This window comes from Lissotriton vulgaris, chromosome 2_1 (assembly GCF_964263255.1).
Source record: "Lissotriton vulgaris chromosome 2_1, aLisVul1.2, whole genome shotgun sequence".
NCBI classification, from domain to species: domain Eukaryota; kingdom Metazoa; phylum Chordata; class Amphibia; order Caudata; family Salamandridae; genus Lissotriton; species Lissotriton vulgaris.
The window spans coordinates 1,722,430,082-1,722,447,958 of NC_141687.1; the positions used below are offsets into that span (position 1 = coordinate 1,722,430,082).

The 17,877-nt window shown below is 41.3% G+C and overlaps 1 protein-coding gene across 1 annotated transcript in view; it reads right to left on the reverse strand.

Moving 5' to 3' along the window:
• BRSK2 (BR serine/threonine kinase 2) overlaps nucleotides 1–17,877 on the reverse strand; it is a 683,888-nt gene that overhangs the window by 138,266 nt on the left and 527,745 nt on the right. The window contains exons 9-12 of the mRNA XM_086957728.1: nucleotides 10,704–10,735; nucleotides 8,390–8,554; nucleotides 4,707–4,804; nucleotides 3,770–3,920 (exon numbers count right to left, since the gene is read on the reverse strand). Of these exons, the coding sequence (XP_086813854.1) occupies nucleotides 3,770–3,920; nucleotides 4,707–4,804; nucleotides 8,390–8,554; nucleotides 10,704–10,735 (446 nt within the window). The remainder of the gene's footprint in view (nucleotides 1–3,769; nucleotides 3,921–4,706; nucleotides 4,805–8,389; nucleotides 8,555–10,703; nucleotides 10,736–17,877) is intronic.

The following is a 17,877-nucleotide window of genomic DNA, read 5'->3' on the forward strand; positions in this document are numbered from 1 at the left end:
AATATCAATATAAAATAATTATTTATTTTAAAGTAATTTTATTATGTTTGAATAAACATGGATGTTACAATAATGAATCAATTAGAAAAGATGATAAAATACTTTATAATTAAACCATAAAAATATTTTCCTTGTAAATATATATTATTATGGGTATATTTGGAACTATTTTAAATAATATAATTTATTTGAACATATTTTAACATCATTTTCCATGGGTTTTTATTTTATGTCACTACCTCCTTTTATTTGTATTGGGGGAGTTAAGTTATGTAGTACAAGTGGTTGGCAGTTGTAATGCTGGACTTACTACTGTTTATTTTTATCAGTATGAACTTACATTCATAAACCTGGCTCTAACCCACTTTTTCAGAGGATGGATAGAATTAAGTCTATACTTTTGAGTAACTTTACACTTGGGTTTTGAGAACAAACAAAAGGAGTAGTAAAGTAACTGAAAGTGTAAGAGTTAAGTCCCATAGGGTGGAGGCCTACAGCTCAGCCCAGCCTATCTTTTTTTGTGCGGCTATGTCTGTCTCAAATGTGGTGTCTCCACACACATAGGTGTACATTTTAGTAGTAAATGAGGGAGGGACAAGAGGAGTGGTTGGAACATGGGGACTATTTACAACTAAGGAGGAGGGACTTAAAGTAGGAACAAGGAGGTGTTAAAGGAGGACTGGAGGGAATACAGGGAGGTACATGCTCCAACCCACCCAAAAAAGACAAACTTCACTTCCATAATTACTGCCAAAAAGAGCCCAAAACAGTAGTAAATGTAATCCAGCTCAGAGCTGGAGTAAGCCTTGCACCAGACATAGCCACTTTACCATAAGGAGACTCCACACTTGTGGAGGAGATCTTACTGTGCTGGAGCAGATCTATGCATGATCAAGGATAGGGGAAGTAAAAATTGTTTTACATTAAATGTTAGTATAAAATAATTTGAGATATTTATTTTACATGTTGAACAAAAAATGCTACAACAGTCGTACCATATTTTACATTTAAAATGTAAACAATTAGAGTATAGTACACTTTAAAAAACTGAAATGTAAATTAAAAAATGTCCACCTAAAGTAAATATTTATGTATATTATGAATTAATCATTACTAAAAGTGATGTATAGAATTATTCAAAAGTAATTTAATTGTATTTTATTTTTAAAAAATCACATTAATTTTTAAATGCAAGAAATTTATGAAAATATGTTACAATTGAAAATATATTTTAATTGTAGATAATTGTTTCAACATTACATTATATTTATTTATATTTTTAACTATACGAAATAATTTAATTTAATTTAACATTAACATTATATGCTAAGAGGTTTTATTTTAAGTCCATACCTACATTATTTTCTATCGGCTAAGTTTGCAGTTTCACTGGTTTGCCAAGTACAGTGTTGAACTTACTTCTGCTCTTTTTCGGCAGTAGTAACTGTAGTCTCGTAAATTTGTCCGCTCCCCCTTTTTGAGAGGGTGGGTACTTGTAAGTCTAGACAGCCCAAAGTAGTAAAGTTACAAGCTAAAAGTTAAACTGTAACAATAAACTTGCATTTGTAAATTACTCACAAGTGTAAGATTCATTTGTGAATAGTTCCTATATGTTTATAAAAAAGGAAGAATTGATGCATAAGATTCCAAGGGTAAGAATCCTATCTCATGGCAAAAGATGAAAACGTAAAAAGCTCTTACATTTTCTATATCACTAAAAGTTTAAAGAATAATTGCTTAAAATATCCAAGGCCTGAAAGAGAATTTTGGGGACACGTTCTCAAAAAAATTAGTCAACCACAAAAAGGTAATAAAGTAGACAAGAAGGGGAAAGAGCAAGTGGGAGCAGTGTGGCCTACTTTAAACACCAGTAAAGCAGATTGGGGAAAGTAGAAAGGTAGGAAGTGGGGATTAGGGAATTATGGGTGAAGAGAGGGGCACCAATTAAAAAAAATAGCTGAATAAATAAATAACACAGTGAAGTATGTAGGCTGACGAGTGGGGCGAGGGAAGCAGTTTGGTTGCAGGGAGAGGGACTGTAGTAGAGGGAGTTTGGTAAATCTCAACACATGGTTGGAAGGGAAGGAGCAGGAGATAAGGTACAGGGCTATGTGGGTATTGCTCTAAATGTAATACCAGCGGACTTCTATCCCACTGCACTGTAGTTTGCATAGTGCTACACTTAAAGTGAACTTAAGCAACTCACCTTCATCAACTTTGGCCACAGCCTCGTTCTTCTGTGTTTATATGAAGAGTAAAAGTCAATAGTAAAAGCGTTTCTAATGTTTGAGTAAATGACAGTGAGTGTGAGTAGCTCCCCTTTTTTTTGGAGCAGATTGTGATGAGCCACAAGATTTTTTATTGTATGTCTTTCTAGGGGATGGTGAGCTTCAACAGGAAGTTGTTGTACTGTTGTACTGCATTGATATTAGGTTGATCTTAGCCTATTTGGTACACTGGTAATGCCACAAATCATGGTGCTCACTGGAGTGCTTGATGTAACTTCTAGAACAACTACCAAAGAAATAAAGCAAAGTCCACAGGGCTCTTCTAGCCCAATGTTATTCCATTTGAAGTGAAAGTGTTTGGTTTATAATTATAACAAGTGCCTCTTTGTTCTCATTGGGAAAACATAAATTACACATTCAGGGGCCTATTACGATTTGAGTAGGAAAATATCCACCCGCAGGTCGGAGGCTTTCTGACTCTTATGGTAGGTTTCAGTACCAACTGCCTTATTATGATAAAGGCTGTTGAATTTGAAACCAGTAGGCCGGACCAACTGGCTTCCGATGGGCTCAAGGAGCCCGTCGGCCAGTCGGCTGCCGCTCATAATCCCCTATGTACGGAATTTATGCTGTGGGGATTATGATGTCGGTTTCCGAAAGGCTTTTCATGACTGGCTTTCAGACATGAAAAGCCTGTCGGAAAACGACTTTGGGTGCCCCAAGCAGGGCCTCCATGTCTCCACAGGCTCCGGTTTTGGGACTGAGTGCCCCCCTGTAAGTTCCTGCACCATGTAGTGTCTGCCACGTAGTGCAGGGAATTACACAGAATCAGGCACAGACAGAAGCAGAAAGTGATATTTTGAACTGGTGATGAAACAAAAAATTATTCAATGATCAAAACACACGTTTTAAGGACAGCCTACTACAAAAATGCTAAATTGCCAGTGTTGATGCTATAAAATGAGACCACATTGGTGCTCCTGGATGTGAGATAATGAGGATACTCTCAGCTCTGCATACAAAACACCACGCACTAGGAGCCATGCCATTTTCAGTTCAACACTGGTGTTGGAACAAATAACCTGACAAATTGTAGGGTATAAACTGCTCAGGGCTGATGTCATACCAATAGTCTGATTATAGTCATGTGCCTTGTTAACAACATCCAAAGCAAAACTCTTGGTCCAACCACAGCATGTGGAAAGCATGTGACCTTATAAGAGATTCATGCTGCCAAATACAGTAACTCACCCTTTACAAGATGGTATTCAAAGCAAAGTACACTACTGACCTTCATTTGTCAGGTAGTATTTTTGTCACCATATTGGGTGGCGGTTTACACATTGTAAGAAGGTGTCTCCATTGTTTGGTAGTGTGATTGTTAATCCTTGATAAGGTGGAATCCCATGTTATATAATATTCCAAGTATAACTGCATGTCCTGAGTACATCTGTTAATTTGCCCTTACCATGCCTTGACCTTGGCAGGGAGTGAGCAAGGTGACTGCTCGATTGAGTACCATGGCTCCTGATATCACCTACCTCTGATTGTGTTGCGTCATTTCAATCGCCCTGCGTGCCGGGACTGGCGACCCACCATCTGTCACACTGAGCACCTCCATAGACTTCCTCTCTGGTCGCCGCTTGCCGTGTCTATTCAGCATAGGCGAGTCCACACGTTTTCTGGGAGGATCTTAGCAATGGATAAAAGAACAATTTACGAAAGGAAATAATTTGTACAGAACCAGTTCCAACTTTCCTCATTATTTGCACTTCTAACTTTACTTGCCTTGTTCTATAGTTAATTAAGCATCTTAAAATACAACAGTGTGTGAAATATCCTATTGCTCTGGTAATGGATGAGGCTTAATTGAAGTGCATGAGACCACTGATGATGTAATGAATGATTTCATTAATATGTGCAATGGGCAATGATGAGGGAATCAATTACACTTTAATAAACCAAACAATATCAATGATGAAAGCCTGAGTGGAACTATCGATATCTAAGAGGCTAATCGTGAGAGAATAAGTGAGGTATCACCAGTTTGCTTGAGGGTAGAGATCAGCGAACCGGCAAGATGCCACTGAAGTCTTTGAAATCAGTGATAAGGGAATGAGCGAGATTGCACTGGGTGAATGAGAGCAATGCTGAAGGAATAAGTGAGACTCAACTGCAGCGTATGAGACCTGTGGTATGTGAAAGGTTGAGATGCTGCTGAAGTGTTTGAGGCCGCTAATGTGGAGATGAGTGATACAAACTAGAAATGTGCAAAGCCAGTGATTGTGGGTAACGAGGGATGCACTTATTTTCTATGAGACCAGATAGGTGAACATGATTGGGATTCCATTGAAGTGTTTATGTCTGATAATGTAGGATTGCTGAGACATGCGTTTTATTCCAAGTCCTCCCTTCCTGACGTCACAGATGTACCAATACTGTAAGTCCCTCCACAGCGAAGAGGTTTGTGCAGAGTACCTATTTCATTCCTCGGGGGTAGATCCTCGTCCTCGTGGCTCGGATACCTCTCTTTCCGATCCAGTAAAAGGAAGTAGATCATTTTCTCTTGGTTGTCTCTGATTAAAAAACATGAAAGTAAGGAAAATCAAAATCAAACAACAGGTTTGCAGAGAAGTCCATGCGATCAACTAAGGATGATGCAAGATCCTGACTAGTGTTGAGGGGAATAGAGTGGGCACCCATGAAATCCCAGAACCTGCGAAGATATAAAACCTTCTCACACCCTTACTTTGCATTGCCTTCTGTGGGCCTTCTACACTTTGGAATTCCAGTTCATCTCACCTCTTTGTGGAACCGTATATTAAAAAAAAATACAGAGAGGGCAAAATACTTGCTTATTTAGATCGGTTTCTGGACTGTAGAAGCACGGTCTCCATGATCAGGTTGGTTAAGCCCCTTTCCCACCCAACCCCACTTGGACCGCAGAAACACTTTTAAGCAAATGTAGTATGAACAGCTACACTGATGACAAACTATCTTCATGCCCTTCTAGTAATCCCAGTGACCTGCCTCTTCGCCCACATACCTGCCTCTTCGCCCACTTGTCCATAGTTATACAGATGGTCCATCCGTCAGAGGTTCGATGCCCCTCACAGAAATCCTTCATCCCTAATAAAGACTTAAAAATCCCTTATATTTTCCACACATGGCCATTAATGCATTGAATGGTATTAAGAATATAAACTGAGCAATGCCCCTAAAGGCAAAGTGGCCATGCTGTAATCAGCCTAAAAGACAAACCCAGAGATGGCCTGCAGTTGTCTATAGTCATAGAATTGAATGAAGAACTGTCTAAGCATGGCATGCTTCAGTGAACTGGAACTATTAGCAATTCAAAAGAGGCCATGGTAAACAGGAAGAATCAGAGCTATCATAGTTCAAGCCCTATAGGAACCCACTGCGGTATCAAATGAAAAAAGCATTGGCATAGCCAACAGATCTGACCTTATTTTTTACTATCATAGGAAAATATTACGCTTATTGGTGAAAAGAAAAGGTACTGTTGGCTTTGAATAACTGTGGCCTGAAGGGATCAGACTTTATTTAGAGTTTGGCACAGGAGAGCATCTGCCTGAGTGGTGGATATCTTGTGGATATTCGGATGTTCCTTCCCCTATATTTTAAGTGGCACTAACATGAATGCACTCTCAGGGCCGGCTCTAGGCTCATGGTGGCCCTGGGCAAGGAGCGTAGGTAGGGGGCCTAGAAGAGGTGGTCCGAGCGGGGCAGAGCATGGAGGCCAGTAGAGGGGAGGGGGTCAGGGTGTTTAGTAGTGGAACAGAGCCAGAGGCCGCCAAATCCCTGCCAGGGGCCACCACGCAAATATGTATCCATCCTCAGAGGATTAATATATTAAGGATATATATTGGCATGGTGGCCCTTGGGGTTTGGTGGCCCTGTGCAGGTGCACAGCTTGCACATGCCTAGAGCCGGCCCTGGCACTCTTAATAAAACGGAGGGCTATTCCACCACTATTTGGAGAATGTCCCACACGCACCAACTCTAAATAAGGCAGATAGTAAAAAGACAGAAATGAAAGAAGCGTAAGAAAAAAACGTAAAGAATGGAAAGTAAAAAGCATTGGCAAAGTAAAGTATTGGCCCACCAGCCCTGGCACGAAGTGCACTTGTTTTTAGGGAGATGTGCACATGTGATCAGGTAAAATGATTTAATTGTGCAAGAGAGCCAATGGGTGAACAGGACTAGTCCACTTCACCATGCCATAAGTTGTGGTGGGCGGAAACAAAATGTGAGCAACAGGTGATCAGATCAATGCATGAACAATGATGACCCAAAGCCCGTCTATGTATGCATGTGTGTATGTTTTATGATTTATTTGACTATACAAGCTTGGCGAGTCAGCGAATTCTGTATATGGGTCAGACCAAAAGGACAAAAACAAAGCTCTTTCGCAATATCAAGTCATAGGAAAAGTACAACGAAATGAAGCGTTATCTACGAAGGAACTGTCTCTGACCCATACATGTTAGAAAGGACTTGCAAGATGGCAACAAAGAAAAGAAACCTTGCATTTTAAATTAATCGATTCTGAAATGAGCATGAAGTATATCGTTCACCAACAAGCTTTCAAAAATGGCTGTAAATTTTCACAGCAATGACTGATATTAAAAATATTCTGAAAGAGTAAGGTGGCAAAAAAATGAGAGCAACTTATTTTTCTGTTTCTATGCGCTAATCCACCTAAACAAATGCACAGATGTAAAGTGGGTGTAAAACTTGCAGAGCAAATTTTGTTGACAACAATGTTTTTCCACCCACAAAGAAAACTTGGATCTAAATTATATCAACAGTGTGATAGTTTGTTTATGATAACTATTAATCTAAATGGCTGTCTTTGAAAAAATGTATATTTTCAATCGATATTTGGGCTAGAATGATAATAATAAATAATAATAATAAAAGGCAGTTGTTAAGCGCGCAGCTACCCCAAGCGGACATTAAGGAAGGTAAAGGGCCTTGTTTAAAGAGTGACTGGCAGGCCCACCTGCAGCTGGGAGGTGAAGGAACAGCCCTGGCGATCTGCCATATTTAAAGTGTACCACTGACAGGGCTGTTTTGGGGTGTTTTCACCAAAAAAGCTGCGGTGTCGGTGAGAGCAAACAGTGTTGGTTGGTTCACAGTGTCACAGTGGCAGGGTGGACATTTTGTTTCCAAAAGATAAACCCTCCAAAGTCGCGAGAGTGCACTGAAAATTGTCTACTGCTTGGCCATGTGCCCAGAGTCTGTTGCACGTGGGCAGACACATGCACAGCTGATCTGGCTGGGCAGGGGTTAGTGCAGGGCTTAGCGCACAAAAATAACCTACAATTTCCACGTGTGGTCAAATAGGCATCCACAATTTATATTGTTGTTTTTCATTCTTAGCTTGACACCTGCCTGTAAATAGTTGTCTTTGGAGAATGTGTGCCATTCAGCAAAGACAAGATGTAATTTTTCTTTCAAAGCCAAATTTAGAGGGGATGCACTGATTCACCTTTTCCCATACTGCTACCCCCAACGCTGCAGTGGTAGCATTACTTACTACACACCTTGCCAACGTCCATTCCATCATGTCCCTAGTCAATACTAGTGCGTTCTGAGATGACGGGCAACCATATACAATACCTTTTCATTATATCTTTGGCCCTGCATGGAGAATCTGAATGAACCATTCCAAAAATAATATATGCATACTTATGCTTAATAAAATGGACACTTTATAATACCCTGGACGTTTGACAGTGCCAGCAAGTAGAACTAAAGTTGCTTTGTTGTTTAGTTTTGTTGACATTGGTATTGAATTCAAAATGTGGGTGTGTACTGTGAGAAATAATCTGTAGGTACCTAAAAAAAATGCATCTCCGAGGAAGTCTAACAGCTGTGTTAGCTTGGAAAATAAACACTTCCCGACCCCCAAAGAGGCGACCCTTTCTCAGGGAGGTAAAGGATTAAATCCACATGAAAACTGGATTCCAGGTGATCCTTTGTGGGGTCACAGGAATGCAAAACAGTGGTTGAGCCTGCACTACTGTTGGCCCTGTGGCCCACTGGAAGACTTATCATCCCACTGCAACCCAGGTAAAGTGTGCCAACTCAACCCACTACCTTGTTAAAACGTTATAAACACAGCTGCGTCTTACTCCTCTGAAAGCAGGTCTTGCAAGAGCTTGTTGCGATCCCGGAAGCAGCCCAGGGAATGCATGGAGTCCAGAACATCAGGGTCTATGTCCTCCAGGGACGGCAGGGATCGGATCTGCACCTTCCGCGGCGTGGGCTGCTCAGGCTCCGGCTCGTTCTTCCCACCACTGCAAGGAGGAGAGTAGGCTCAGTTTGTGCAACACTATTGCTGACATATACATTGAACACTGCACCATGTAAACCCACACACCAAATCCCTAAGGGATCTCTTTCAGATATAAGGGTTAGGAGCGCCGGCTCCTTCAAGGGGGCCAAACTTCAAGATTTAAGAAACGTGGAAGAAAGGCTTTTTCATGGCAAATCCCTACTGAAATCCTTACTTTGTTCAATGTCCTGCTGTATTTCATTTAAAAGCATCAAAATTAGGTGAGCGAGTATGGGATTTATTGTAATACACCCCATACTCAAAAACATGTCCGGATGCTTGAGTACTAGAATGGAAAGGAATTTGGTAGTAGTTAGAAGCAAACACTAAACTTTATCAGTATAGACCAGACTATTTGGGACCTGGAATAAGAAGTCAGGTAAGTACCATAAGCCTATGTAGTACTGGACGCTCTTCATGCTTTTTCAACTGCTCGAATAGACATTACTGACAGGAGCTTAATATTTCAATGGTTGGTTACACCCTCACAGTACAGGTGAGAACCTGGAAAAGACAATCAGGGCCAACACTAAATATGTGGTTTGAGAAGGTGTAGACACTCTAGGCCTGGAGCATCCGGACAGATATCTGGTAAAGGGTAGAGGCGATATCGAACCCAGTACTATGTTACATGGTCAAAGGATTCTGGGAGCTGACACGCCTTTCCTCCCTTTTCCCCTCAAGCAGACCAAAGTTTACATAATTTTGCTATCTGATGAATTGTAGCAAGACCCAGCAAGATGAAGTTGCCAGAAAATGGGAGGGGTGAGAAGGGGCAACATAAGAGTCATACTACTAAAAGAAGCTGTAACAAATAATTACAATCAACTAGATACATTTACAGAACAGGAGGACAACCTCGGGACGGATTTTGAGTAGTAATATTGCAATTCCATCACCAAAAAGCTTTAGGAGTTGCAAACCCTATGATTTTGCAACTACTAAATGCCTTTTAGTGTGTATTAAAACTAGAATCATTTTGCTATTCGGTAAGTACTATCCAAATTGCAAAATGGGTTTAGAAATGCATACCACACCGCAATTTGGAAGGGGCAGAAGCAGAGCGTCTTTTCCAAACTGCGATTTGGAATACTAGCCCTCCATAGTTTGCAACGCAGTTTCAGCTGCTAACCATTACTAGGTTATTGACTCCTGAATGGCAGTGATTATCCATTCTCTTTGTGAATGTTAATAAGAAGTGTGTGTTTTTTTTTTTTTTTTTTTTTAATGCAGCACTGTTTCCTTTAAGGAAAATGGGCTGCATGAAAAAAAACCTTCAACTGGATTACAGTCAAGGAGTTCTGTGACCCCGGAGTAAGTTTCAATTTGTGGCCTAGCTTTTGACAAATCATGAGGTAGGGTAGATTGTGACCCACTACAAATTCTTATTTTGCAAACAAACCTATTAATAGGTAGGTTGGTCTGCCAAATAATTTAGTGGTTACAAATCTAAGTACATCTGGCCATATAGATGTAATGCAGCATGTCACTTTAGATCTTAATCAGTTACTTCTTTTTTTATTTACTTAGTCCCCTCACAGGTGGTCTATAAAGGCCCAACAGCATGCTACTAATATGTATTTCGGACATATGGCTATAAATTAGCAATTACGGTTTAAGCATGTGTCATAAGTCAACACAAGCAAAACCTCCATTCACCTGCAGCATTCTGGGAAATGCACAGAGAGAACAATCCGGTAACCTGCAGCATTCTGGGCATTGTACAGAGAGAAAACTTCCGGTAACAATGCAGCATTCTTGGCATTGTACAGAGAGGAAACTTCCGGTAACAATGCAGCATTCTGGGCATTGTACAGAGAGAAAACTTCCGGTAACCTGCAGCATTCTTGGCATTGTACAGAGAGGAAACTTCCGGTAACCTGCAGCATTCTGGGCATTGCAGAGAGAGAATTGAGATCATCTCTGTCCCCTGAATCAGGCGAAGGAGCACATGGTCAGGAGTTTACATCTGGGATATGGTGATTATCCACCGACTCTACTGATTGAGCATCTCCACCAGTTCCCTCAGCTCCACTAACTCTGCACAGAAACACAAGCGCTCTAAAAAAAATGGCAATACAAGGAAACATACAGGGAGCAATTGTACTTACATGTACCATATGTGTTTCTGAATATTTTCTAGCTGCAAAGCAAGAGAAAACAAGTCGTTAGCCATGGTAAAGAAATAAACTGGATAAAATATGGATATATTTTATAGTTAGGTCACAGAGTTCACTCAATTGACTGATGGCAGACATTAGGTGAATGTGTAATTCGTTTTTAATGGAATTCACAGTTTGCCATGTTTTCAGTCTTTTGTCCAGCACATACCACAACTAAGAGACACTAGAGTGCCGCAGAGAGTTACATTTATATACAGTTCCTCCAATGCAAACCCCACAAAGGTGAGTGAGATGCACAACCTTCCAGCTATTTACAAATACACACCTAATTTTCTAGCCCTAACGCTAGGAGTCACTATGCTAGCATTCAACATTTTTAATCAGATATATTTTCACACTGTCTGTGTCACTGAAAGCTGATGTTTAAAAAAAAAAAAGAATGGTCCCACGAGATGCTGGCTCTAAAAGTTACCCCATAAAACTACTGCTTGGAAGTTCCAGTTCGCCCTGACGGACAATATGAATGTGGCAGATCATAGTGTGAAGATATATCATAGGGGCCGATTACGATGTCATTTGGAAACTGTCCCGAACTAATAGGTTCCAGACTAGTTTCCAAACGAATCGGGTTCTATGAGTCCAGACAACCGATCACGATGCCTCCCAACATCGTTTGGTTGGACTCGCATTGACTTCAATGGGAGCCTGTGTTCCGAACACGAACACAGGCTCCCATTGAAAAAAAAGGGTGGTTGGGGAAAGCCTTACACCCTGTTGCAGGCACTTCAAGGTGCCTACCACATTTTGCATGGGTGGGAAGAGGGGTCCCTTGGTTACCCCCACGGGCCACATTTGGACGCCTCTGGGAGAAGGTGGGTCACAACAGGCCCCTAAAGACAGATTCCGGCAGCCGCTTCGTCTCGGGCAAACTGACTCAAAATGGCTGTCTGAATCGGTCATTGTAATCGCTCGTCTGGAAACCATGTCCATAGAGCTGTACGAATCGGCTCTGAAAGACTCGGGCTGTCTGTATGCCTTTTGGAACCGATTCGGTCTGCTCGAACGGGTTCCGAGCATTGTAATCGGTCGTTGGGAAAACAGTACGATTTGGTAGGAAACAAGGGTTCTACAATACAGAATCCCATCCGGAGTCCTTCCTAACAACATCGTAATTGGCCCCTAAAACGAAGACAACGTTCATGGACATCATTTAAGGGTCACAGCTGTAACCCCTGGATTAGCCCTTGCGACCTAGCACTCCTTTTGCAAAACCTGGCCTCGGAGGCAGCAAACTCAGTGCCAGGAACACTGGGGCAGCTCGTCCTTATGGGTGTTGGTTGAGGCTCCACTCTCCTGGCTTTCTGCAATTTTTTCTTACTAAACTAATAATGAATAATATTATATTAGTTGTAGTAAAATGGAGGGCAATCGGCTGGAATGGGACCATCCTTGGCAGCTGAGGTAAGTAAATAAAATACTTTTAAATATATGATGAGGCGGTGCTTGCGGGTGAGAGTGTGTGCATGTGAGAGAGAGAATACATGTGTGTGTGTATGTGTAAGCGTGTGTGTGGGTAAACATGTCAAAAGGCTTACCCCAACATACCAAGGTAACCTTTGGCAAAAGGGACACCCATGGTATCTGGGTGGCATGAATGGCAACATACTGACTCTGGTATATTTTATTTAGTTTTTAGCTTAAGGGGGAATTCATGACAAAATGCTGGCCTTGGCACAATGGCTTTTTTTTTTTACATATGGGACACTCATAGCACACTTTGAAAGATTGAGTCATCTCCTGGGGAGTGTCAGGTTTCACTGGTTTGACTCACCATGGATGTGTCTGTTTTGGAGTGCTATATTACTCATACAATTATTATGGCACTTCAGCGAAGTCACTTAATGGAGGCTGGCAGGCCTAAGATCATGTGAGAGGCCATCCCGGGAAAAGGTCTAAGGTCATATGATGGCAGACTACATCTGTTAGAGCCTGGGGTTTTACCCTTTGAGGGAATAGACATGGGGTAAGGAAGGAAGATATTGCGGTGCTGCTGGCATATTTCTGTAATTGTGTTTCACACAAAGCATTTGTTCATTCTCTCCTCTTTTGCCCCATGGATGGATTGAAGAGAATCTATCTTTTACCTGAATTTTAGGTCTTCGGGACAAGCGACAGTAGAAAGTACTCCAAGTGCCAGAACACATCATATTTCTGAGTGCTAGCACTTATTGAGACCATTGGTCGGTTGCAAAAGGCTGTGCACGTTATAGGGCAGCAAAGTGTTTCATTTTGGGCTTACTTGTGGGATTCATTTGCTTTTCATTTCTTTTAGTCAATAAATCGGCCCCTACTTTATGTTTTTGTAAGTGCAAAGAGAGTTTCAGGCAGACTTGGGCCTTCGGCAACTAGAAGACCAGAGTCTACATCAGCCACTGCTCAAGTAACTCTGAAAATCAGTAATATGTTTCCGACGTTAGTGGGAAAATTATACTTCATAGGAAAAGTATAAACATCACTGCAAAGCTTAAAAACGTAAAAATCTACTGAAAAAAATGTTGAAGGGAACATTCAATCGTTAAAAAAAATAATAATACTGTATTTAGAGTGAGTGAATGTACCAACACTGGACGTCATTTCTGGAGCTATTCTTTATAAAGTCACTACAATCTTCCCTTAACATGCTTAGCTGGCAAATTTGAATTGTGAAAATGTATATAAAGCGCAACTAAAGGTCAATCTTAGTCTACATTTCATAATACCACAATATTTTAGTTCGCTCCCAATATTTAATATTTCACAAATGAATTGTGAGAAAATAGTAGTTGATATGATATTTGGGGGCCTCATCCAAATGTGTTCACTCAAGAGGGTCTTGAGTTAAACAACTTTGCTGTAAGGTGTATGAAGAGAGCATTGTCTGGCCCAGAGAGCGCGCCTTTTTAACACGAACTGGCACAGTTCCTTATAAACAAATCTCTGGCTTCAAGAATTTCCTTACAGGAGATACTAATGAGGTGTCAACTTTTGCAGGATTCAGCTGGAATAAATAGCAGCACAATTAACCCTTTTCAGTTAACTCTACAGTCTGAAGTGCACGGAAATGTTGCTGGTTTATTACAAGCCCCAGGTACCCATGGAAAGACTGACTAGAGCAAGCTGAGATTTTTTACTCCCTCGTCTGATATCAGCCGGCAGTTTTAAAAGGTCGCTGGCTTGTTAGCTCGAGTTTTACTGAAACAAATTCACTTTTTCCAACACTCTAGTCCCAGATGAGTTTAAGAGAGTGGGAGAGTCTCTCCTTCTCAAAATACAATCTTTATCCCATGATACCATCAATTTCTATCGAATTTTCAACATACCCTACCGAGATATGCTGATTACTTAAACTCTCAGCAGCACTGGACTCTTGAACAAGACATTTTGTTGGCTCACAAGGCAAAATGTGGTGTTGGGGGTGCAGTTATCACACAAAATAAGTCTTTCTTTTGAGGCAGATCACAATTGTTGTTTTGTCCATTCCCATCAAAATTTCAATCCCAGAACTAACCCAGGGTGGCGTTTGCGTAGTAGCGCTATGCGTAGTTACGCAAAGTGCACTTCGCACTATGTAAGCTACGCGAACTGTGTAGTGCGGTAGAGAAAATGCTGTTCACACTGATTGCACAGTGCCGGATGCTTGTTCGCACTGTGCAATCAATGCAAACGGCATCTTGCACAGTGCAAACGGTCATTTTCTGCCGCTCGAGTAGGTTTGTACTACAGCAGCAGCTTTCTCAACGTGGACTGGTAGTTCCTCATCATGAGCGGTCGCGAGCATACGTGACCACTCGCAATGAGAAACCTGACCTCCTCGCGTTGAGATTCTCGCAGGGAGGTTTATTTTAGTTGCTTCCAATTGGCAACTTGATGTTGCTGATCGCGAATGAGGAAAAAGTCTCGCCAGGATGGTGTTTTGCTCGCTGGCAGTCACCAAGTTGAAGTTGATGACCGCGAGCGAGCAAAAAATGCCCGCTACGCTATGCGTTTTTGCACTGTGCTACGTGCAAATCTTGTAGAGCGTAGTTGCGCAAATTACGCACACTCCGTGAGCATAGCGTAGTTTTCCACCCCGGCCTACCCAGAACTGTGTTTGGTCATCAATATCTTATTTCACTCTCCATTTGATCAATCATTCCCTCCGGGCACTACAAAGCCATGTTTACTCACGAGGCCTGCATTTTTTTGCTTTTGCAAAAGGCACTCCATTTTGTTCTAGTCTGAAAGATGAAAGGCATTTATATCGTACGCCCTAGATTCACCTCAGAGCTGTAAGCCTTTGGATAAAATCCTTTAAAAAGAAAATACTTACGAGAGACACAAGTTAAGTTTTACTTTGGGTAGGAATCAGGGGAAGGGGGAACAATGAGATCTGCACCAGAGGCTTGGACTAATGTACCATTTCCTGTGCAACTTCCAATGATCCCATAACCACATTAGTGAGTCTTCATGATAGTGAATTGTCCTTTCAGACCGAGATAAATGCTGTTGGCAAATGAAAACCTTAAAGAGAGTGTTTCTACACCAAACTGAGCAGCACCTGACTACTGATTCTTCATCTATGATGGCGTCCAGACCAGGATATTGCAAATTGTCTATATTCGGAACTTCGGAAGAAACTGCTGTCATGCCTAAAATCAGGAAATAAAATGGTGGCTCAACTTTTTTATTGAATAAATCCCAAGGAACCTTTCTCACTGGTGCTTACAAAGTTGTACTGAGTTCCAATTGAACATTCAATCACGATCTTAGGCCGGTCTATCGATAAGTATCTGCCTTACACACTAACCAGTTTAACCATTATTGCCCCAGTGGCTCCCTTCTCTCAGACCAGGGCTTGCCTTTTACCTGGCAGACAAGTGAAATCAGGACATAAAGCCAATGGTGGTGTACACTATGCTATATGACTTGAAATTATTACTTGCTTATTCCCCTCAAGTGAGTCATTTGTGAAAGAAAGCGCTTGGGTGCCGAAGCACTCTTCAGCAGTCCCTGGCTGATGTAATTAAACATCATCACACCAAATACCAAGGCTAATAGTCTTAAAACCACCCCCTGCCTCTTTGGTCCACTACACCCTGCTCCTTTAACTCACTTGTAGAGGTTCCTGCATTCTCTTTTTGTGACGGGTTTTTCGTCTTTTTCTTCCTCCGTCTTAGATTGCAAAATGTTTGATGCAGAAAAATAAGCGCTGATGGCTTCTGATGGCAACCATTGTCTCAAATTATGCACTGCTTTCCCCCTTTCACTTAGCTTCAGAATCATGATTGGTGCTGTATTAAAAAGCTAGTTTTGAGATCTGTATGAGTAAATTCTGTTTTGCAATGCACAAACTCTCATTGCATATCAGTTTCCATCCAAGTATGGATGACGTTTATTCATTCAGTACAAGCAATGCTTAAAATGGTGGTTAAATATTGCATCAGACTCTTACAGAATTGCAGTTGTGAAGCGGAAAAGGAGCGCAAAAGGGACGTTAAGTCATAACTGTAAATCTGTATGATATGTATTCAATGGGTTGTGAATGCATTTGCAGTTGCAAACAACTGACCAGTTGTCAACACCTCAAAGGTGGGAACTGATTTGGAAAGGGGAAGCTTTCCCAATAGGACCCTTTGCCCTTTGGGGATCGTATTGGTCAAATACAGGGGGAGCAGGCAGTGGTCCACATAATGTCTTCCTGAATGGGAAACGTTTTTTTTTACAGTACCACCTATTCCTGTAAGGAATATGGGCCGCTTTTTTAAAGGTTTCCGGTTTTGAAATACCAGGTTGACTGCCGTCCATTGCAGCCCACCATTCTTGTGTTTGAAGCCAACCACGGGGCTAGCAAATAGCGACCTGCCAAACAACTATTTAGTAGGTGGGTCGTTCAGTGACTACCGCTCTCCCCTCTAATTTTGCAGCAGGATCTCCTAGCACATAGGTCATACTGCAAATTCACAGACAGGTTGCAATCTGTGACAACTTTTTGTGATCTGTCTTTTCGTACATCAGGTCCTGTGTTTGCACTACTGCCAAAGTGCATGCTGATAAAGTTGCACGCAGGACAATCACATAACTTGTTACTCTACAGTGACACTGAAGACTATGGCATTTTGATTCTCTAGCAGCACTCTACCCACTAAACATCTACCTGGGATAATTCAGGATTGCCATTCATAGAGCTAAGCAAGAAGGTAGCCATATTGCCGCATGGTTTTAATCAAGGCACTCCCAGTGGTTTATTACATTTTATGACAAATGCCCGGAGGACAATATTATGCAATATTCCTTTATTGCTTCTCACACAGCAGCAACAAAAAAGCTTAGAATTAGAACAATAGCAACAGTCTAGAACACTGAACATGCATAATATCTAAACACAGTCAGCCATCTTTCTTCTTTTGTTGCTGCTCACACAAGAGATAAGCACAGTTTGAGCTGGTGTTTATTTAAAGTATGGTTGAGACAGAATAATTTATTGAATGTAGTAGTTTTAAGAATTTCGGTTGAATGAGTCTATTTTGCTGGGAAAATATCTGTATTTGGTAATGTGGGAAAAAGGAGTTATTTTAAAGAATATAAAAATATGTTAACTTTTGAATATTGTCTTTAAATGGTTAATCAAGATGCATATTTCGATCGCTTTGATGGTAAACGTGTAGGAGAGAGTCAGATGTTTATTTTAAGTACAATTGCATTTGTATTTAAATTGAAGGTAATTACCGTTGTGCGTGAGCGTCTTGGTTCTGGAGTCACGTGACGGAGCGTTGAATAATGCCTTGTAGATTTCATGATCTGTTGGCATGCTCGGGTGTGCGGAGGACTCGTGAGGTAGAACAGCTGAATTGCGAGCTGAGTGAATGTTCAGAAGAACGCGCCCTGCTAGTGAGGAATGCTTTCAGCGATTAGGATCAGCTGAGGCTTCTAGTTTTAGTCTGGTGCCGGCCGCCGTATGCAAGACGTTGCGTAAGGCGGCCATTTTAAAAGATTTGTAATGTTAGATATGTTGCAAGGAAAAAGGGGTCATCCATATTTAGGGATGATATTCTGTCAGTTTTAAAGTAGTTCGGAGCTCGTCAGTTTATAGGCGTGCATTTGAGGAGAGAGGCTTATTAGTGTTTTGGGAGATCTAAGGTGTGTG